The 22,970-nt window shown below is 50.1% G+C and overlaps 1 protein-coding gene across 1 annotated transcript; it reads left to right on the top strand.

The window, feature by feature from the left end:
• Nucleotides 1–1,805: 1,805 nt before the first annotated feature.
• On the top strand, nucleotides 1,806–22,626 carry ITGAX (integrin subunit alpha X). Its single transcript, XM_027527184.1, has 30 exons — nucleotides 1,806–1,973; nucleotides 2,558–2,660; nucleotides 3,159–3,262; nucleotides 3,552–3,622; nucleotides 3,767–3,881; nucleotides 6,235–6,365; nucleotides 6,488–6,633; nucleotides 6,862–7,012; nucleotides 7,318–7,468; nucleotides 7,914–7,987; nucleotides 8,141–8,270; nucleotides 8,395–8,537; nucleotides 8,696–8,836; nucleotides 8,928–9,137; nucleotides 12,314–12,444; nucleotides 12,566–12,723; nucleotides 12,867–13,021; nucleotides 13,740–13,871; nucleotides 13,961–14,034; nucleotides 14,252–14,393; nucleotides 16,872–16,988; nucleotides 17,078–17,157; nucleotides 17,248–17,331; nucleotides 18,612–18,690; nucleotides 18,800–18,907; nucleotides 19,256–19,339; nucleotides 19,544–19,657; nucleotides 19,808–19,909; nucleotides 20,182–20,292; nucleotides 21,050–22,626. Exons 1-30 carry the CDS (start codon nucleotides 1,913–1,915, stop codon nucleotides 21,146–21,148), a joined length of 3,501 nt encoding a protein of 1,166 aa, XP_027382985.1. The 5' UTR covers nucleotides 1,806–1,912; the 3' UTR covers nucleotides 21,149–22,626.
• Nucleotides 22,627–22,970: the final 344 nt, after the last annotated feature.

Raw genomic sequence — 22,970 nt, 5'->3', positions numbered from 1 at the left:
AATTTTATTTTTTTTAGTTTGTATTTTTATCAAAGTTATTCATAGGCACAGTCAAATTGTTTCACAAGCTTTGCTATGAAAAATAGCTGTCCTTTATCCTTCCCCTGCACACCTTCCTGTCTGGGAGCAGTCATTTTCAATGAAAGAGGCCAAGCTCTTATTTTTAAATTTTAATTTGTTTTTATGATTTTCAAAAATTTATTGGCATATTGTTGATTTACAGTGTTGTGTTAGTTTCTGCTGTACAGCAATGTGAATCAGTTATACATATATCTAATCTTTTAAAAATTCTTTTCCCATACGGGTCATTACAGAGTATTGAGAAGAGTTCCCTGTGCTAAACAGTAGGCCCTTATTAGGTATCTATTTTATATACGGCAGTGTGTATATGTCCATCCTAGACTATCCCTGGATGGTCCCTGGACACATACATAAAATCCCAGTTTATCCCTCCCCACCCCACCCCCTTTACCCTTGGTAACCCTGTTTGTTTTCTCCATCTGAGACTCTGTTTCTGTTTTGCAATTAAGTTCCTTTGTACCATTTTTTTTAGATTCCACATTTGAGTGATAGCACATGATACTTGATTTCCTCTGTCTGACTTATTTCATTCAGTCTGACCTACTCTAGGTCCATTCATGTTGCTGCAAATGACATTATTTCATTCTTTTTTATAAACCCAAACTCTTAGAACAACATATTTTGGTTCCCTTAACAAGGAAGTTGGCTGCACCCCCCACCCCTCCCCACTCCTACCCTCCAGCTCAGGGACTGTCATCAGCTTCCATGCCTTAGGGACAAGTCAGCCTTCAGTTTGTCCCCATGGCCACCAGCTCACCCACTCATCACCTTTCTCCTGACCAACCCGTCTTCAACCAGCTCCCAAGGAATCCATGCCCCACACAGCCCCTTTTTCTAGTTTTCTAAAGCTCAAATTTGAAGATCTCAGTCTTTGTAATTTGCTTCTATTGTAATGTGCCTTTGTAATTTGCCTCCCTCTGTCCTCAAGATAAAACTGGCAGGCCTTAAGGGGGCTTTCCAGGCCTGAGGCCTGCTTCCGCTTCCCCCACCTCCCCGACTGACCACATCTTTTGCCACTTCCCACCTCCTACTCTCTGGTTTCTACCACTGATGTCCTAAGAAGCCCTCTTATCTCGTGTCTCTTCTACATTTGGCCACTCCTTCTGAAATGTGTTCCCCTCTGGTTAGTTGCTTGCAAGACTCAAATCAAGTGTCACCTCTTCCAGGAAGTTTTCCTGAAACTTCACACCCTTCCAATCACAGACTGCGATACCCTGTGACCAATAAGTATCTTCTCCTCTCATAGCAATGTCTTGCTGTTTACATGTTTGCCTTCTCCACTGACACCAAAGCTGGGGCCTTGTGGTTTGTGTTTTCCCATCCTGCTGAGAGATGGCTTACACAATCAGCCTCAAATTAGATTTGTTGAATAAGTGATGAACAAATACCCACTCTGCCTTCCTCCTAGGGTCCAGAGGTCCAAAGTGGAAGATTCTTCCCAGAGCCTCTCTTAGGGGTCTGAAGACACCCTGGCATCTACCCTTTCCCATCCCCTGGTTCATTGACATTTCAAGGTCAGGGGGAAACTTTCTTCTGTACAATAAGAGAACGTGGGAGAGGTGGGGTGGGGCAGGAGATTTGCATCCACCCCAGCCTAGGTTGCAGAGACAAGAGAAGCGAGTCATATCATCTCTGCTTAGAAAGACTCCTGGACACAGTGTTTGTAGGCTGCCTGCCCCTTTCTCTGCTTATTTCAGTTGTATTCTCCACCCCCACCTCTGAGTCATGCTGACAACTTCCCTCCCTGCATCTGGCCTCCTGAGCTTCTCTCTGCTCACTGGCTTCCTTGGCATCTTGGTCCAGCTCTTCCCTTTGGGGCTCAAGTGCTCTGATGCCCACATCTGACCTTCTTGTCATGACCAGGACCCGGGTTTTTCTCTTCCTGTTGATGGGTAAGCCGAGGGTCATGGTGGGGAGGAGAGGATGGGGGTCAAGCTAGAGAGAGAGCCAAGAATGACTTTTCGAACTCAGGCTTTAGGGGAGGGATCTGGAGTTATACCAGGTTGAGGATCTGGGGTTTGTGGAGGTTGAGAGGATGCTGAATCAATTTTAGGGGTGTTCGAGAGAAAATGCTGGAAGAGAGGCCAGTTGCCTGGACAATGCAGAGGTGTCTCAAGTAGGCAGAAGAAGTCAATCATGTACTCTGTCTGCTGCATCTGTTCGGCCCCAAGTTTTCCTGAATTCTCCTTCATGGGAGCCCTGAGGGAGGTATGGGGAAAGAGGTCTATTTGGGCGTTGCTCTGTGGCAATGGAGAAATGAAACTTGGTAGCAGACTAGTGGAGGAACAGCTATCTCTGGACCATCTGAAGGAGGCAAACAGGGCTGAGAGAGGCCTGAGGCTGGGGGTCCAGAAGCCCAGGAGATGCTGGGGCATTATGCCTGGAGGGGTAGTAGGGGGAGGCAGCCTGGGAGCAAAGAAGATGGAGGAGGTGGGAGACCCTTCCTCAAAGCTTGTCTCCTCGCCTTCCTTCCCAGCCCCGGTGTCCTCTCTCTGCTTCAACTTGGACACAGAGCAACCGACAACCTTCCGTGTGGACAGCCCTGGGTTTGGACACAGTGTGGTTCAGTATGCCCAATGGTGAGGACACTGTGGTGTCTTTGGCTTTCATCAACTCCTTCCCTGCACAGGGCTGGTCTCTCCCCACATCCTTCCCTTATTCACAAACTCTCCTCTGTCTGCCATGGCAATTTCCCCTAAGGCTATGAAGAACTGGACTGAAGAAGGGCCATCTTGCGACGTCAATGACCACAGCTAACTTCATTTTTTATCGAGCAATCACTAAGTGCCAGGCACCTTTGGATGGGCACTGATTTCATCCTCACCACAACCATATGATGTAGGAAGCCACCACTCAACAAATGTTTATTGAGCATCTATTACTGTATGTCTCAGGAGCCAGACATATACTAGAGAATGAAAGAAACCAAAATCTCTCTCATGTGGACTTTAGATTGTTATGAATCTCCACTTTACAGATGAGGAAACTGAGGCTTAGAGAGGGAAAGCAAACTGGCCAAGTGGCAGTCTGGCTCCAGCATCCATGATCTTAGCTGCCGTGCTCTTTTCTCCCCCCAGGCTGGTGGTTGGAGCCCCCCGGGAGGTAAAGGCTGCCAATCAAACAGGCGGCCTCTACTCGTGTGACTACGGCACGGGGAAGTGTGAGGCCATCCCCCTGCAGGGTGAGTGGCTGCCCGTGGCTGGCACCCAGGTTCAGGCTCCCATGCTCTGTGGGTCTGTGGGGAACACAGGAGACTCAATCCCTGGCTTCAGCTCTGTCTGCAGACCCTGAGCCTCAGACAGGCCTCCTGACTCTCCCACAGTCTTCCCTCCCATCCCACCCCTGCGCCCCCATAGCTCCATCAAGACCAAAAGCTCCCTTCACCTGTCAGACTGCCTCATCTCCTAGAGTTGAGGTGCCCCCTGCCTCCTCTGACCTGAAGGTGACCATGCATACATCTGTGCCCTCAGTGCCTCCAGAGGCTGTGAACATGTCCCTGGGCCTGTCCATGGCAGCCACCACCAACCCCTTTCAACTGCTGGTAAGTTGCCCTGGGTCACAGGAGCATCCTGAGAGAATGCGTGGGGATCTAGGGCTCTGGTGCTGGGGGTCTCGTGGAGGGTGGGGGTGCTTGGACGGGAGGGTGTGACAGACAACCCTTCCCACCAAGCCCCTCTGTCCCCAGGCCTGTGGCCCCACCGTGCACCACGCATGCCGGGAGAACATGCACTTGACCGGGACCTGCTTCCTGCTGGCCTCCCCGTTTCGGCAGGTCAAGAGGATCCCGGCTGCCCTGCAGGGTGAGTGTTTGGGGCCACTGAGTCCTTTGAGGAACCTACACGCATCTGACAGGGGCTTGCCGTGGGGCAAGGAACACTCTTACCAGAGTGGATAAACCAGAGGGATCCATAAAAAAAAATTTCGCTGGAGGGCACAGTGAATCCAAACATGCCTGGAGAGGCCACCACCTGCTTTTACACTTGCCTCATCACTATGCCAGTGCAGGGTCTTTCTAGGGCCTTTCTCTCTCTGAGCTTCAATGCCCTCGTCTGTTTGATGGGAATAATAGCACACCCGACACTGTGACTAACATAGATGGTGCACGGCCAGGGTTCAGCTCAGTGCCTCAGTGGCGAGGGCTCAGTTTATGCCAGCTGCTACAATTTTTAGAGTGAAGGACATTTATTTTCACCCATTTTACCCTGTGGTATATAACCAATTGATTTGTGCAGCAGGCTGGGAAAGGTGATGAGGATACAGGCAGTCTGAGCAGTGTGCATGTATGTGTGTGTGTGTTTGTGTGTGTGTGTAAATGTGTACGTGTGTGTATGTATATGTATGTGCATGAGAGTGATATATATATATATTTATGCATGTTTGTGTGTATGTTGTGCGTATGTGCGTGTTTGTATGTGTGTATGTAATGTATATATGTATTTGTGTGTGTTGTATGTATGTTTATTCGTCTGTGTGTATGTATATGTATGTGTGTGATGTTTACGTGTATTTTTGCATGTTGTGTGTACACTTGCCTGTGTGTTTGTGTATGTGTATGAGTGTGTGTATGTGTTTGTGCATGTTGTATATGTTTGTGTGTGTTGATATGTATGTGTATGAGTGTGTATGTGTATATGTGTTTGTGCATGTTGTATGTATGTTTGCATGTGTATGATGTATGTATATATGTGTTTGTGCATGTTGTGTATGTGTGTGTTGGTATGTATGTGCCTGAGTGTGTATGTGTATTTGTGTATGTTGTATGTGTGTTTGTGTGTGTGATGTGTGTGTGTGTGGTATATATGTGTATGTACACGTGTGTGTGTGAGTACAGGTTGAGGACCCGGCTTCCCCTGTGCTGATGGGGATGGGGGATGAGGAGGTGAAACAGTAAGCTTCTCAGACCCCACCCGGGGCAGACCAAGGTCCCTTCCTGGTTCCACATTCACACCCAAGCCCTTGGGGAGACTGACATCCGGGGCTTTGACTGGGGTGCCCCTCCCAGCACCTCCTAGGCCCCTGGGCTTCCACCAGGACACCCTTATTTCTGCTGGGAAGCCTCAGAGGCAGAAGGGGGAAGCTAGGGGCTAGACAGGAATCTCCATCAGAGAGCCAAGTCAAGCGGGACTCCCTCTTCTTTTTAAAAAAAAAAAATATTGATTTAGTATTTATGTTATTTTTGTCTGCCCTGGGTCTGCTCAAGAACTTTCTCTAGTTGTGGCGGGCGGGGGCGTAGCGGCGGGGAGGGTGGGGGCGTGGCCGGGGGCGCGGAGGGTTGTGCTACTCTTTGCTGTAGTGTATAGGTTTTTATGGCACCCCACTCCAGTACTCTTGCCTGGAAAATCCCATGGACGGAGGAGCCTGGTGGGCTGCAGTCCATGGGGTCGCTAAGAGTCGGACACGACTGAGCGACTTCACTTTCACTTTTCACTTTCATGCATTGGAGAAGGAAATGGCAACCCACTTCAGTGTTCTTGCCTGGAGAATCCCAGGGACGGGGGAGCCTGGTGGGCTGCCGTCTGTGGGGTCGCACAGAGTCGGACACGACTGAAGTGACTTAGCAGCATAGGCTTTTCAGTTTCGGTGGCTTCTCTTGTTGTAGATCACGGGCTCTAGGATGCACCCGCTTCAGTAACTGCGGTGTGCAGGCTTAGTTGCCCCCCAGCATGTGGGATCTTCCAGGACCAGGGATCTAACCATGTCTCCTGTATTGGCAGGCAGATTCTTAACCACTGGTCCACCAGGGAAGTCCCCGAGCTGTCTCTTCTGAGGATGGATTTTGTTTAAATATTTAACAAAAGTAGTTTGGTGCTGACCCCGAGACAGGGGCTGGAGCAGTGTCCTGTTATTGCTGGACAGTGGGGACGGTGGGAGAGAAGGTGGAGAAAGGCCAGGGGGCGGGACACGGACAGTCGAGGTAGAAGGAGGGGCCCCAGCCTCTCACCATCTGGACTGGACGAATTGTCACTTTTTAATCAACCAGGTGTGAGCAGCTGAATCACAGATGTGGCCTCTTTAGAGACTTTGGGAGACCAAGGGATCCTGTTCTAGGCAGGAGTCAGGGCAGCTCCTGGGAGGGAAACTCCTCGTCTTGTGGCCAGGAGACCCGGGCTTTGTGAGTGTCCCTCTGGGGACTGGTGCCATCTCCTCCCCTAGAGTGCCCAAGGCAGGATCAGGACATCGCCTTTCTGATCGACGGCTCAGGCAGCATCTCTTCCAGAGATTTTAACAAAATGTTGAACTTCGTGAAGGCCGTGATGAGCCAGTTCCAGCGTCCCAGCTCCCAGGTGTGCCCTCGAGGGCGGGAAGGCCGGGGTGTAGCCCCGCCCCGCCCCGGGGGAGGCTTGTGGGAGGAGCCTCGAGGTGGCGTTGCCTCGGCCTGACCCTCAGCGCTGCTTGGTTCTCCCAGTTCTCCCTGGTGCAGTTCTCCAGCACGTTCACGGTGCACTTCGCTTTCAAAGACTTCGCTACCAGCTCAGACCCACTAAGCCTCCTGAATTCCGTTCGGCAGCTGCGACAGTGGACGTTCACGGCCTCAGCCATCCTATTTGTCACGTGAGTCCTGACTCCTCCCAGGTCCTCCCCTAAAGCATTTGAGTCTTCCTTCACGGCCCCATCTGTCTCGGTGCGGAAGGGAGGTGGGCACTGAAATTCAGGCTGTGGTCTCCTGACCAAGCCAGGGGCCTCCGGGTGGGACAGAGCATCCCCTCGTTCTCACAAAGGCATCAGGGGCCAAGCAGCGGCTCATTTCACTGGCCTCTGGACCTTCATCTTCTCTGACAGAGATAAGCTGTTCAGTGCCGCCTACGGGGCCCGAAAAGATGCCTCCAAAATCCTCATCGTCATCACTGATGGGGAGAAAACAGAAAACCTGGGCTACGAGGATGTCATTCCCCGGGCTGAGGCCGCCGGCATCATCCGATATGCAATTGGGGTAGGATGGGGGGATGCCCTTACTCTACCTCCTCCTCTCAAGTCCTCTTAGGGCACCTTCCCTTTCAAGGACAGAACCCCCCAGCTCTCTTAGCTTCTTCTGCCTTCAGGATGAAAACTTTGTCCCAGCCTGGAGGACTCTCATCCTTTTCCTTAAACTCCTCCATGCTGTCTGAGCCTCATTTTTCTTGCCTGTTCGCTGGCTGTAATTATATTAACCTGGCAGGGTTACTGGAGGAGCCCAGCATCCAGCAGGCATGTTATAGTTTGGATTATTTTCACTGAGTTGGTCTTTGCTGGGGACAGGTGGGATCAGCATTTCGATACAAAAAGTCCTTGAAAGAATTAATCGACATTGCCTCCACACCCTCTGAAGAGCATGTATTTCAAGTGGAGAACTTTGATGCTTTGCGAGACATTCAGAAACAACTGAAAGAGAAGATTTTTGCCATTGAGGGTAAGTCAGAGATGGAAATACTCGCTTCAGAAGCCCTCACCTATAAATCCTTTTTCTTCTAGAACATGGACTCCTTTGTCATGGGCCAGTTCCTCCCTTTAGGTGTTTAGTCTCCAACATGAGATCCTCTTGGGCTTCCTCAGTGGCTCAGTGGTAAAGAATCCACCTGCAATGCAGGAGCCACAGAAGATGTGGGTTTGATCCCTGGGTCAAGAAGATCCCCTGGAGAAGGGCATGGCAACCCACTGCACTATACTTATCTGGAGAATCCCATGCACAGAGGAGCCTGGCAGGCTACAGTCCATGGGGTCACGTAGCGTCGGACACAACTGAAGCAATCTAGCACATAGCACACACATGAGATCCTCTTAAAGCTGAGATTCTCCCTGAACCTGGCAAAGCTTGTCCTTCCCCCATAGAACCTAGGTGTCATACCTTTCCCCAGGTACACAGACCATAAGCAGTAGTTCCTTCGAACTGGAGATGTCTCAGGAGGGCTTCAGTGCTGTGTTCATGCCTGTAAGTGGGGCCCCTTTCAGCCCATTGATGTAGGGTTAGGCAGAGACAGAGGAGGGAAGGCAAGAGTGGGTATCTGATGAGTGGGCGGCAGGCATTTCTTCAGAATAGGCTGTCTTTTTCCCACCTGCTCACCCTGGAATCCTTTCCTTCCAGGATGGACCAGTTTTGGGGGCTGTGGGGAGCTTCAGCTGGTCTGGAGGTGCCTTCCTGTACCCCCCAAATAAGAACCCCACCTTCATCAACATGTCCCAGGAGCACGTGGACATGAGGGACTCGTATCTGGGTGAGACAAGGCTGCGGTTGGGGGCTGGGCAGGAGATGGGCTGCCTGGGAAGGACAGGGGCCCGGGGGTGGGGGATGAGGGGACGAGGGTGGGGAAGCCTCGGTGCTGACCCTGGCCCCTTCAGGTTACTCCACAGAGCTGGCCCTTTGGAGGGGGGCACAGAGCCTGATCCTGGGGGCGCCCCGCCATCAGCACACCGGGAAGGTGGTCCTCTTCACCCAGGTGTCCAGGCAATGGAGGCCACAGGCTGAAGTCACAGGGACCCAGGTTGAGTGTGGAGGGGGTCTCCAGGGGCAGAGAAGGAGGAGAGGAAGCGGGTGCAGGGCCTCTGGGGGAGGTGTTGGTGTCTGGGGAGAGGTGGGACTTGGCCCAGGGCGTGCCCCTGGCAGAGGGCAGACAGGATGACTCCCAACTCTGCCTTCCAGATCGGCTCCTACTTCGGGGCCTCCCTCTGCTCTGTGGATGTGAATGGAGATAGTAGCTCTGACCTGATCCTCATCGGGGCCCCTCATTTCTACGAGCAGACCCAGGGGGGCCAGGTGTCCGTGTGCCCCTTTCCCCGGGGGGTGAGTAGTGATGAGACTCGGGCTGGGTGGGGTCTGGCTGTGGGATGGAGGGGTCGCCTGGGGTGGACCTGACACTGTTTTTGTTCTGCAGAGAGCTAAGTGGCAGTGTGATGCTGTCCTGCGAGGGGAGCCGGGCCACCCCTGGGGCCGCTTTGGGGCAGCCCTGACAGCGCTGGGGGATGTGAATGGGGACAGGCTGGCAGATGTGGCCATTGGGGCCCCGGGAGAGCAGGAGAACCAGGGTGCTGTCTACCTGTTCCATGGAACCTCAGAACTGGGCATCAGCCCCTCCCACAGCCAGGTGAGGCTTGGTCACAATCCCTTTTGCCACAAACCTCCTCCTGGCAGCTTCCTGTCTTTGACACTGCCACCTGGATAATTCTTCTTTCCCTCATCTTACCTCTTTTGCCTAGAACTGGGCACCTAGTAGGCGTCAAGCAAAATCTGTGGAGCTTCCAAAATGGAAACATTGGTAATTCTTTAATTCGTATAGACGGATTCTTGGTGGCTCAGATGGTAAAGAATCTTCCTGCAATGCAAGAGACCTGGGTTTGATCCCTGGGTCGGGAAGATCCCCTGGAGAAGGGAAAGGCAACCCACTCCAGTACTCTTTCCTGGAGAATCCCATGGACAGAGGAGCCTGGTGGGCTACAGTCCACTGGGTCACAAAGAGTTGAACATGACTGAGTGACTAACATTACTTTGTATGGTGACTTGATACTTTCTCCACCCAAGTCTTGCAATCCCCTAGCAGTTTTACCCCATACACAGGCCAGGCATTAGCAAAGACATTTTAAAGATGAAATCTGGGGCATGGAGAAAAGAAGTGCCGTGACCTGTCCAAGGTTTATAGTGGATCAAGAATCGTGGTGAGGGAGGTTCCAACCTCTTGTCTCTGACCGGGAGCTCCACCTCTATCTGGCTCGCTTTGCCAATCGGTTTAGTTCTGGGAGCCTCAGTCTGCCTGTCCACCTACCCCTTCATCTCCCTGGATGTCATGACTTTATTGTCTCCTGCCATCAGTAATCCTGCCGGATACCCATAGGCAGGAGCCCTTCATTGGGTGGGGCAGGCTGAGAAGGGAGGGAAAAAGTTAAGGAAGTCTCAATTAAAAAATAAGCAAAAGATCTGAAAAGACTTTTTTTCAAAGGTGATATACAAAGGATCAATTCGCACATAAGAAGATGTTCAGCATCATTAGTTGTCAGTCATCAGGAAGTCAAAACCACAATGAGACATCAGTTCAGTTCAGTCGCTCAGTCGTGTCAGACTCTTTGTGACCCCATGAATCGCAGCACGCTAGGCCTCCCTTTCCATCACCAACTCCCGGAGTTCACTCAGACTCATGTCCATCGAGTCAGTGATGACATCCAGCCATCTCATCCTCTGGCGTCCCCTTCTCCTCCTGCCCCCAACCCCTCCCAGCATCAGAGTCTTTTCCAATGAGTCAACTCTTCGCATGAGGTGGCCAAAGTACTGGAGTTTCAGCTTTAGCATTATTCCTTCAAAAGAAATCCCAGGGCTGATCTCCAGAATGGACTGGTTGGATCTCCTTGCAGTCCAAGGGACTCTCAAGAGTCTTCTCCAACACCACAGTTCAAAGGCATCAATTCTTCGGCGCTCAGCCTTCTTCACAGTCCAACTCTCACATCCATACATGACCACAGGAAAAACCATAGCCTTGACTAGACGGACCTTTGTTGGCAGAGTAATGTCTCTGCTTTTCAATATGCTATCTAGGTTGGTCATAACTTTCCTTCCAAGGAGTAAGCATCTTTTAATTTCATGGCTGCAGTCACCATCTGCAGTGATTTTGGAGCCCCCCAAAATAAAGTCTGACACTGTTTCCACTGTTTCCCCATCTATTTCCCATGAAGCGATGGGACCAGATGCTATGATCTTCGTTTTCTGAATGTTGAGCTTTAAGCCAACTTTTTCACTCTCCACTTTCACTTTCATCAAGAGGCTTTTGAGTTCCTCTTCACTTTCTGCCATAAGGGTGGTGTCATCTGCATATCTGAGGTTATTGATATTTTTCCCAGCAATCTTGATTCCAGCTTGTGTTTCTTCCAGCCCAGTGTTTCTCATGATGTACTCTGCATAGAAGTTAAATAAGCAGGGTGACAATATACAGCCTTGACGTACTCCTTTTCCTATTTGGAACCAGTCTGTTGTTCCATGTTCACACCTATTAGGATGGCTAGAATCAGAAAGACAGATGATAACAAGTGTTGATGAGGATGTGAAAGTATGTGGCATACTAAACCACTATAAGTGGGAATGTAGAATGATGCAGCTACTTTGGAAAACAGCTCTTCAAAAGGTTAAACTAGAGTTACTGGGTGACCCGGAAGTTCCACTCAAGAGAATTAAAAACAGGTCCGTACACAGAAAAGTTACACATGATTGTTTATATTAGTGTTATATGTAACAACCAAAAGGGGGAAATAATCAAAATGCCCATCTACTCATGAACAGATAAAGAAAATGTGGTATACCCACACAGTGGCATATTATTCAGCCATGAAAAGAATGAAACACTGACGCATGCTACATGTGTCAACACAACATGCTACAACATGCTACAACATGGATGAACCCTGAAAACATGCTTAGTGAAAGAAGCTGGATCCATCAAAGGACCACATATTGTGTGATTCTGTTTACATGAAATGCCCAGAATAGGTAAATCCACGAAGTCAGAAAGTGGATTATTGGTTGTCAGGGGCAAGAGGTAGAGGAGAATGAGGGACATGGGGGTGACTGCTGAGGGACCCTTCTAGCCCTGATACTCATCATGGTAAGTTACTGAGTAGTGACCGTATGCCAAGTGCTGTTCTAAGAACTCCATGAGTTAGTTTATTTAGTGCTCTGAGGTGTTATCATCCTAGATGAGGGATAAGGAAACTGAGGTAGAGAAAGACTGACCCCTGGCTTAAGATCTCATGGCTCATAAGTGAAGGAGCCAGAATAGGAACCTGAGATGAACTAGCCAAGTGAATGAATAAAAGTCAGGTCACCAGCCCAGTCTTTCCAGCTCCACTTCTTCATTTATGTCCTAGAAATCTTTTGTCTCTAGTCACTATTTCTTTACTCCCACTTCCTTTTTTTAGGTACTTCTTGGAGTTGTCTTTTTTTTTACGGCTCACCCCTCCATTCTGTCTCCCTCATCCCCTCTTCCCTGTTCCTCTTGTTGCTTCTGTTCAACTTATTTATCTCACCCTCAACCTGACTTGGGTTTCCCTGGTGGCTCAGTGGTGAAGAACTCACCTGCTAATTCAGGAGAGGCGAGCTGGATCCCCGGGTCAGGAAGATCCCCTGGAGAAGGAAATGGCAACCCATTCCACTCTTCATGCCTGGGAAATCCCATGGACAGAGGAGCCTGGTGGGCTATAGCACCAGGTCGCAAAAGAGTCAGACACGACTGAGTGACTAAATAATAACAACAACCTGATTTGCCGCTCCCTCTCTGGCCAGCGGGTCACAGGCGCCCAGCTCTCCCCCAGCCTCCAGTATTTCGGGCAGTCGCTGAGCGGGGGTCAGGACCTCACCCAGGATGGACTGGCAGACGTGGCTGTGGGGGCCCAGGGGCACGCACTGCTGCTCAGGTAAGGACACATACCCACTGGGTGGTCCCATGCCTGCGAGGACACCAGCCTCTCTAACCACCCTCCCTGGTTGTCCTCCCGGAACCAGAGGCTTGTTCTCAGATCAGTGTTCTACCCACAGGACCAGACCTGTGCTCAGGATGTGGGCGAACATTCACATCACACCTGCAGAGATCGCTAGGTCTGTGTATGAGTGTCAGCAGCTGGTGACCTTTCCGCATGATCTGGGCAAGGCCATTGTCTGCCTCCAAGTTTCCCAAAGTTCCAAGAACCAGCTGGGTGAGTCGTTTGCCCCCTGACCCAAGATAACGTGACCCTGGGAGTCCCCAAGCCCAGGGCTTCTGTCTCTTCCCTTGCCCTTGCCCACTTGGGGAGGTCCTCTTTCTCTCTCAGCCTTTTCCATCCCCCACTTTCCCCTACAGTTAACCTCCAAAGCATTGTGACCTTTGACCTAACCCTTGACCCCGGCCGCCTGAGTTCTCGTGCCATCTTCCAAGAAACGGGGACTCGGAATCTGACCCGTGTTCGAGAGCTGGGGCTGAAGCAGCACTGTGAGGCTGTGAGGTTGCTCCTTCCGGTGAGGAGTCCTGGGGAGGGAGGCGACCCTGAGGCTGGTAGGGGGTGGTGGCTGGGTAGGGACGCAGGAATGTGTTCTGGTCCTCGCCTTGGCTCCACCCCCAAACGGCAAGTGGAAAGCAGGAGGGGCTTAACACAGGTTAGCTGAATGACTAAGGGAGTGAAGGATGGATGAGGTTGGCTGCATCAGCTGCAGGCTACACGGCTGGATTTCAGGTAGAAGCCTAAGGCTGCTTTGGAGAGCCATGGGGCATTGGGCTGGGATTCTTTTATCCAGCCACTCCTCTGAGACAGGTCCTGTCCTCGACACTAGGGAGCCAGCAGTGGACAAAATGATCGTGACCAGAGGGAGCTATGGGGGAAGATCAGAAGCGAATCAAATTCCTAGATAATAGATGTCGATAATATTCCTAGATAATAGATAATAGTGAAGAAAGAGAGATAAAGCTGAAGAGAGAACAGAGAGGGTTTCAGGGGGCTATGGGGAACAGTCTGGGGAGACCCTGAGTAGAGTGAGGGAGCCCGTGGGAGGCTGGGGGAAGGATACTCAAGATGAAGGACAACCACAGCAGTGGTTCCACATGCAGATCCTAGTGATGAGTGTTTACGAGGGGCTGTGGGTTGGTACCATTGTTACTGCATTTTACGAATGAGGAGATGGGACCCAGCTGGTGGCTGCGAGGGTGCGTTTCTTGCTTCCTCCTGTATCCATCCCCCAGGACTGTGTGGAGGACTCGGTGACCCCCATCATCTTGCGTCTCAACTTCTCCCTGGTGGGCAAGCCCATCTCTAGCCTAAGAAACCTCCAGCCTATGTTGGCAGTGGACGCCCAGAGATACTTCACAACCTCTGTGAGTCCTGGGGTTGGCCTTTTCCAGAGGGGTTGGAGGGGGTGGACTCTAGATCTTGAGGGAAAACCCTGCTTTGCCTTCCCTCTCAGCTCCCCTTTGAGAAGAACTGTGGCGCAGATCACGTCTGCCAGGATGACCTCAGCATCTCCTTTGGGGTCTCAGAGTGAGCGTCCAGCCCCTTAGACCTACTCTAGTTCCCCAGGCCCTCTCCTGGAACCCAGGGCTCCTGTTCCTGGCTCTTCTTAACATCTCTACCCAGGGCTCTGGACCCAGATACACTGTCCCTGTCTCTCCCCCCACTTCCCAACTCTGTATTTCATCCCCACCCCATTTTCAGCCTTGGTCACAGAATCACCTTCTCTCCTCTGCCCCAATGCTAGCTTGAAGACCCTGATCGTGGGTAGTAACCTGGAGCTAAACCTGAAAGTGAGAGTGTGGAATGATGGCGAGGACTCCTATGGAACCGCAGTCACCTTCTTCTACCCTCCAGGGTTGTCTTACCGACGTGTGACTGGGGGCCAGGTACTGTCCCCTCTGGGAAAGGAAAGGCTGATGGCAGGGGGCCAGCAGAGACTCCTGTGTTGGGTTCAATGCTCAGGCAGGTCTTCTACTGTTTAGCATTCTTGAAAGCCAAGAGAGCTGGACTGATCATGGTTAGATGGATGTGGCTGTGTTTGCTGTGACATGCCTCAACTCATTCTGTGTTCAGCTCTGAGCTTGGCATTTTAAGAATGACAGTCAGGAATTAGTTCCCAGGACGATGCTAATGTGAGAAGCGCGGGGACCCTGCCTTCTATTTCTTTATATTACACATAGTATAACTATTTCTCTTTTAAAGGAGAACATAACTCAGCCTTCAAATATTTTAAAACACTCTTTCTGGGGAATTCCCTGGTGGTTCAGTGGTTAGAACCCAGGGTTTTCACTGCCATGGCCCAAGTTCAATCCCTGGTTGAGGAAAACTAAGATTCCAAAAGCCTTGTGACTCAGAAAATAAAATAGAAAAGAAAAAATTAAGTAAAATACTGTCCTGTGGAAGATGAGTTGGATTTATTGGTTACTGTAGATTAGAGCTTGGCATACTTTATCCATAAAGGGCAGAGAGTAGATATTTCAGTTTTGTGGGCCCCACAATGTCCTCATTCTTGCTGATGTAAAGTGAAAGCAGCCATTGACAATATGTGTATGAATGAGCATGGCTGTGTTCCAATAAAATTTTATGTATACAAATTGGTGCTGGGCTGCCATATGGCAATCCCTGTTCTAGAAGACAGAACCAGGACCACAGGGAGTCAAAGAGAGATTTTTAACAAACATTTTATTATGAAAAATTGTGTTAAACATTTACAAAAGAGGAGAGTGGTTCAACAAACCTCCTCCTAAATTATTGCCCAGATTCAACGATCATCAGCATTTTGTTACATTGTTTCATCTGTTTTCACCCTCTCTTGGTTTAAATATTTTAAAACCAATCCCAGATACCCTGTCATCATACATCTTCCTGTTTCACTGTTCTGGACAGTAGAACTGTCTTACATGACCCCATAGTCATGATCACACCCAATGAAATGAATAATTTCTTGGTGTTTAGACCATAATCAAATTTCCTTAATTGTCTCAAATATATCCTTTTAAATGGTTTATTTGAACCAGCATTTAAGCTAGGTCCACATTTTATGTTTGGTTGTTCTCCCACGTGTCCCTTAAGCCAGTCTTCCCAATGGAGGCTTACTTTGATCAATGCATGAAGAAATACATGATGAATGTATTTCTAGGAATGTTTGTCTAGGATTGACAAATGCCAGCTGCCCTGTGAGGGTGAACACACTATCACTGGAGGTACTTCTAGACACACCAACTAGATGCCAGTGTGGATCTTTTTTGGATACGGCTTTTATTTACTTTTTGAAAATATTTATTTACTTGGCTACACTGGGTCTTATTTGTGGCATGTGGGATATCTTCCTTGACGCATGGGAACTCTCAGTAGTGGCATATGGGCTCTACTTCCCTGATCAGAGATTGAATCCAGGCCCTCTGCATTGGGAGTGTAGAGTCACAATCGTTGGACCACCAGGGAAGTACCCGATACTGCTTCTAAAAATGAGCTATAATATTCACCTTTTTGGACACAACTTAGAATGACTTAACATGACTTGGATATCAGCTGATCTTAAGGAGTTATTGTTAATTTTGTTGAGTCTTGTGCTTATGTTAAAAAATACCCTTATCTGTTGCTGGTATTCACTGAAGTCTTTCTAGATCGAAAGTATGTGATATTAGGAATGTGCTTTAAATAATTTAGGGGAGAAAAAGTGGAAAACAGGTGAACAAAACAGAGTAGAAAAATGTTGGTAATTTAATCTGAGTGATGGGGATATGGGGTGGATTTATCTTGTCTTTCCACTTTTGAGTAGATTTGAAATTTTCATAATATAAATCTTTTAAAAAGAACTGTGAATTAAAAAAAAGGGAAATGCTATTAACAATATATCTGGGATTTCTACCTCAGGAGGAAGTTTGATCAGATAGTGTTTAAAGATTAAAAAAATTTTTTTAAGTCACACCAATTTCTTTATTTTTGGCTGTGCTGGGTCTTCGTTGCTGTGGGAGGGCTTTTCTCTTGTTATGGTGATTGGGGGCTACTCTCTAGTTGAGGTGCTTGGGCTTCTCCTTACGGTGGCTTCTCTTGTGGAGCATGGGATCTAGGGCCCCAGGGCCCCAGTAGTTGTGGCTCCTGGGCTCCAGAGCACAGACTCAGTATTACATGGGCTTAGTTGCCCCAAGGCATATGGAATCTTCCAGGACCAGGGATCAAACCCGTGTCCCCTGCATTGCAAGGCAGATTCTCAACCACTGGACCACCAGGGAAGCCCAAAAATTTAAAACAAAACAAAACATAACCTTAAGGTAAATTGCAGGTAACTGTCATTTCTGTATAGAGTTTTGTTGGGACACTAACAAGTTCTCACCTGCCTTGGTTCATCTGTGCTTCCCCAGAGCCATCTGCAGTCGCGTTCCCTGCGCCTGACCTGTGACAGCGCCCCCGCCGGGACCCAGGGCACCCGAAGCACCCGCTGTAGCGTCAACCACCTCATCTTCCGTGAGGGCGCCCAGGTCAGCCTCGCTTCTGCCCACTCCTCCTCCCCGGCCCCGACGCGGTCCCACTCCTCGGTGACCTCCTCCCATTTCTGCCTCCTCCCCAGGTCACCTTCACGGTCACCTTTCACGTCTCCCCCACGGCCACCCTGGGAGACAAGCTGCTTCTTGCCGCCAATGTGAGCAGGTGAGCTGGGCCAGGCCCAGGGCAGCGCCCCCTCCCTCTCAGTCTCCTCCCCTGGGGAACTTGCCAGCTGGGATCCTCCTCTTTTTCCAGTGAGAATAACAGCCCCAAGACAAGCAAGACCGCCTTCCAGCTGGAGCTCCCCGTGAAGTATGCCGTCTACACCGTGATCAGCAGGTGCCACACCACGACCTCCAATGGGTCCTCGCCCATTACACTGTGGGGTGCAGGGAATTCTCTCTCTGTAGGAGCTGAACCTCTGCCGAGTTTAAGTTTGTTTTGTTTTGACCGTGCTGGGTCTTCATTGCAGTGCTCAGGCTTTCTCTAGTTGCAGCTCACGGGCTTAGTGGCCCCATGGCATATGGGATCTTACTTCCCTGTGTCCCCTGCATTGGAAGATGGATTCTTAACAGGGAAGTCCCTCAAATTTAAGTTTTATTACTACCCTTTCAATAAGTAGATGACACCACTAGCAGCACTTACTAATCAATCAAGTGCTTTTTGTGGCTATTGATAACAATAATTATGATGTTATTATCATTATAGCCCACATTTAATAGAGGCCCCAGGACAAGCTGGGGTGTTTTGGAGGGGCCCTTCTTAGAGAAGGATGACACTTCAGAGTAGGAGTGGGGGTTCGAAATTCTGTGGTGCAGGTGAAGGGCAGGTATGCAAGGAGTGGAGTGGGGCAGGGGAGGGGGCATGGAAGTGAGAGCAGCCCCCTGGTGAGGAGCCAGGCTGGGGACCGAGGGCAGCCTCGAGGTGTGGTTACAGCGATACCCAGTGGACAGTCTGTGTTGGGCCCACCCCCACCTCCAAACCCCAGGCCCAGAAAAGCTGAGGAGGGAATTCTCTGGTGGTCCTGTGGCTAAGAGTCTGAGGTTTCATAGGTTTGATCCCTGGTCAAGGAACTAAGAGCTCACAAGCAGAAAGGAAGAAAGAGAGAGAGGCGGGGAGGGAGGGAGAAAGGAAGGAAGAAAGAAAGAAATACTGAGGAAACAGGAGAGAAGGGCCCCAGGGAAGACCCCAGGGAGCCAGAAAGGGTGGGTCCAGTAGACATTCGTCAGCAGCATCAGCCTGAATCTCCCTACACCTTCATCCGGTCCCACCCGCCCATCTGGCCTCCTCCGAGTCCACAGAGGCCCTAAAGGAAGACCCAGGCACAGAGAGGGCAGGCCCTGGCCCCCTCCCCCCGGGTCAGACAGAGCTCTCAGCAGTCCCTGTGACCCCACCCCCCTGCCTGGCTGCCCTGGCGGTCTCCTCCCTGGACAGCCTCTGCAGGAAGCCTGCACCTAGCCTGCAGCCCAGCCCAGCTCCCTGAACCATCCCGTTACCCTAAGTCACTCCCAACCAGCCCAGGGGCCCTCTGATCACCCGTCCTGTCATGCTCCCACCCCAAGTCTCCTCAGGAGGCCCTAACGGAACTTCTCATCTGCCCCTGCCTCCTCTCCCTGCAGCCACGAACAATCCACCAAGTACCTCAACTTCTCGGCCTCACAGGAGGAGGGCAGCAGGGAGGCCCAGCACAGATACCAGGCACGCGTGGTGACTTGGGAACATGGCCTGGGGCGGGGGGCCCAGGAGCCAGAGATCCGAGAGGGCAGGGGGTTCGGCATGATCTTGGCCCTCACCGACCTCCATGCAGGTGAACAACCTGGGGCAGAGGGAGCTGCCTGTCAGCATCGACATCTCAGTGCCCATGGAGCTGAACCAGGTGCCCGTGTGGAAGGACATAGAGGTCCTCAACCCCCAGGTACTCAAAAGGCTCTATGGGTCCTCCATTAATGCCCTCTCCCTGGACTCCCTGTGGTTTTTTGGTTGTTCTTTAATGGCTCAGTTGTGTCCAACTCTTTTGCAACCCCATAGACTGTAGCCCACCAGGCTCCCCTGTCTGTGGGATTTTCCAGGCAAGAATCCTGGAGTGGGTTGCCATTTCCTCCTCCAGGGGATCTTTCCCGATGCAGGGATCGAACCTGCATCTCCCTCATTGGCAGGCGGATCCTTTACCACTGAGCCACCAGGGAAGCCCTACCTGGACTCCTTGGTCTTCGTGAGTCCCTGATGACCCCTCACATGCTTTCTCCCTGTGCCTTTTTCCTAGAACCCCTCCATTCAGTGCTCTTCAGAGAGAACAGCGCCCACAGAGTCTGATTTCCTGACCCACTTTAAGAAGAAGCCTGTCCTGGTGAGAGGGCCCTGGGCGGTCCCCCACTGGAAGCCAGACTTCAGAGGGATTTGATTCAGGAATACGTATTATATCAGATGGATGTCTGCTGAACAGCCTGCTTGAGCTCCAATGTGGCAGCTCCTCTCAGATCAGACAGTTGAACGCTGCCTTCTACCTTCAAACCCATCTTTCCCTAGCATGATGCCACTTCTCTGTCTCTAGGACTGCTCCATCGCTGTCTGCCTAAGGTTCCGCTGTGACATCCCCTCCTTTGGCATCCAGGAGGAACTTGACTTCATCCTGAAGGGCAACCTCAGCTTCCGCTGGGTCAGCCAGGTGTGTAATTCTAAGAGCAGAGTCCTTTCCCAGACTCATGTGGAGCCTGATGTGTCTGTGCCTACCTCAAGCCAGGGCGTTTCTCTATCCCCGAGCCCTCCTGCCCATCCAACTACAGCTAGTTCCCAGCTCTCCTCTTCTCTTTTGCAGACACAGCAGAAGAAGGTGCTGGTCGTGAGCGTGGCTGAAATCACCTTCAACAGACTCGTGTATTCTCAGCTTCCAGGACAGGAGACATTTTTGAGAGCTCAGGTAGTGACCATGTGGTAGGGAGGGGCAGGGCTGGTCGGACAGTTCCTGATGCTAAAACCGTGATGCTGAGTTGGGGGCTTGCAATCCTGGAGAGAGGCAGGATGGATGGAGAGCCCCAGGCAGGACAGTTGTTCCTAAGCCCATGAGTCCTTCTGTATCCCACCCCTTGGAGCAGAGCCTGATGAAGGAGGGGAGGAAGTTCAAGGGGACCTGGGAGGAGTCTGGGACAGCAGGAGTCCTGAGCCTTTCTGATGGGGTCATCTCTACTCCAGACGGAGCTGGTGCTGGAGAAGTATGAGGTCTACAACCCCATCCCCCTCATTGTGGGCAGCTCTCTGGGAGGACTGCTGCTCCTGGCCCTCATCACAGCCCTACTGTACAAGGTGAGTGTTTTTATCCCACTCCTGAGACCGCCAGCATTTGATCCCACTCTTTCTATAGTGTAAGAAAGAGCTCACCGTGGAGTCAAGCCTGTGACTCCAATTCTTCCTAAAGAGATCCCTTCCCACCTGTGACATCTGTTGTTGTTTAGTCGCTAAGTCGTGTTTGACTCTTTTGCGACCCCATGGACTGCAGCTCACCAGGTTCCTCTGTCCACGGGATTTTCCAGGCAAGAATACTAGAGTGGGTTGCCATGTTTTTCTCCCAGGGGATCTTCCTAACCCAGGGATCGAACCCATGTCTCCTGCATTGCTGGTGGATTCTTTACTGCTGAGCCAGCAGGGAAGCCACCTGTTACATCACTTGTCCCCAGTGGACTCCATGTCTTTCTGTCTGATTCTCAAGTCTCCTCTAATCTGTCTCCATTTCTTTTCTGCTCTTCTTCACCTCTTTACATGTTTCCCTGGAAGGCAAATTAGAACGTGAAAGCCCTGGATTTGATGTTGATGCCACCACTGATTCTTTCCTTGGCCATTGGCATGTGTTTGGCCCATGATGGGTCTTAGTTTCTCATTCTGAAGGTGGTTCTGCCCAGCTCACAGAACTGTGGCAGAGTCTAAGTGACACTGTTTATTTAAAGTTCTTAGTATAGTGCTGGAACATAGGGTTCCAGAAATGATGATCACTGATCCTCTCCATCATCTCTTTTCTTCTCATCCACTGGACTTCCTGATTTTTTCTCTCCTTCCTCCCTAACAGGTTGGTTTCTTCAAACGTCAGTACAAGGAAATGATGGAAGGAGCAAACCAACAGACTGTCCCAGAAAACGAGACAGGAAACCCCCAAGCTGCCCAATAAGATACTGCCTCCCATTGTCCTACTGTCTCATCTGAGAGGGTCCCTGGCCTTCTCACTTTTGCCCGATAAGCAACTACCTCCTATTCTCCTTTGAACCTGCTCTCCCCTGAGCGATTCCCTAGCCTGGTTACTCTCACCCCAGTCAGGCCTGATGGGGAAGCATTCCAAGTGAGGGGAGCTGGGATCAGCTGCTTTCTGTCCTTGAGAGGATGCAGTGTGTTTGCACAAATCACCTTGCCTGGGAGGGGGCATTGGTCTTGTCAAGGCTCCAACTGGAAATCCCAGGACAGGATCCTTGCTGTGCAACCTGAGGACTTGACTTGGAATTTCTACCTAGAAATCCATGGACAGAAGCCTCAGGCTCCAGTCTCTGTTCCTCCACTAACCACCGATGATCTTCCTAAAATACAGTACTAAACCTGCCACGCATCCTCATCCATCCTCAGAGGTTCCCCCTTACTTACAGTATAACTTCTGAACTCCCCAGCTTGTGAAGCAATACACGGATGCTTCTTACAAACCCTGGGATGTATTGAAGATGACATCATTTGCATATGGTTGGTGACTGGAGAGCACTTTGAAGTCCTCTCTCAGGCACCTGCTGCCCCTAAATAAGGTCATTCTTATTATAATGCCACCTGTCTCAGCATAACGGTCAATGTGGTGCCTGGTGCCGAGCTGGGAGTCAACGCACAGCGGGCCATTCACTGGACAGCTCCTACTGCTGCCTCCATGAAGGTGCTCGGGCCACGTGGATGTTTTAATTAGAAAAACAGAAGGGGAGGCACTTAACCATGTGATTTGAGGGGAATCCGTTCCTTCACCTCCACCCCAAATTATCACCCCATCCACCATAGGGTCCCAAACCCTTTTGAATTTGGAAGTTGGGGGGTCTCCAGAAGGACCAGTTATGATGAAATTCATTAAGCTGGGCTCCAATTTAGACCTTATGAGAATTGGGGTTTAGAGTGTTGTTTTTCAAAATTTGCTCCACAGACCTCCAAAGGTTTCCTAAATACTGTTTTAGAGGGGGAAAAAAAGACAAGAAACAATTTTAAACCCATGCATCTCACACATTTGATCCCAGTGACTTTCACAGAAATCCTGCCATATCCTTATAATTGTGCTCCTAAAGCTTGTCCCTGGGCTCCAAAGACAGTAGTTTAACATTCAGGCAATGGTGCTATTTTCATATAATTTTCCTGTGTGTGTTATTGTTTCCCTTCATTATATGTGCAATTTTCACGGTTTCCATTGTGTTGTGTTATATGCCCAAATCACAAAAAGGGATTGATGGCTCAAAAATTATTCATCAAGGGATAAATATTGTAATTAAAAAATAAAAGAGAATTGGTGCAACTAGAACAATGTCATCAAAGTCAGTACTGAGCGAGATTGCACTTCATATTACTATAGACACGTATGAACGCTGGGTTGAGTGATTGTGAGCTGAGAAATTAAAATGTGTCTAGGAAATATACCATTTGAAAATTGGATTTTCTTGGATCAGGTATCTATTTGTTCCTAGGTTGTTGTCCATTATGAAACTTTGTCCAGTCATACCATAATTTTTAAAGGATTTTTTTAAGCAACCATGAATTAGTTTTATTTATTACTAATTTTATTTTTTGCCTGAGTGGCATGTGGGATCTTAGTTCCCTGACCAGGGATCGAACCTGCACCCCTTGAATTGGAAGCTCCGAGTCTTGACTACTGGACAGCCATCCACCATAGTAGTACCATAATTTTATCCAAGCTGTTGTGTCATTTTCAAACAAAGTATAATGGCCTCTCACATAAAGCCACAGAGATTTCTTAGAAT

The sequence above is a fragment of the Bos indicus x Bos taurus genome, chromosome 25 (genome assembly GCF_003369695.1).
Source record: "Bos indicus x Bos taurus breed Angus x Brahman F1 hybrid chromosome 25, Bos_hybrid_MaternalHap_v2.0, whole genome shotgun sequence".
Taxonomy (NCBI): Eukaryota; Metazoa; Chordata; class Mammalia; order Artiodactyla; family Bovidae; genus Bos; species Bos indicus x Bos taurus.
This window is presented reverse-complemented; position numbering and strand designations above follow the sequence as displayed.

Excerpts from the sequence above, each read along its gene's own strand:
- ITGAX (XM_027527184.1), top strand. The coding sequence starts at position 1,913 with ATGCCCACATCTGACCTTCTTGTCATGACCAGGACCCGGGTTTTTCTC. Across the intron at positions 13,022-13,739 it reads CTGTGAGGTTGCTCCTTCCG|GACTGTGTGGAGGACTCGGT; the intron begins GTGAGGAGTCCT and ends TCCATCCCCCAG. Across the intron at positions 14,035-14,251 it reads ATCTCCTTTGGGGTCTCAGA|CTTGAAGACCCTGATCGTGG; the intron begins GTGAGCGTCCAG and ends CCCCAATGCTAG.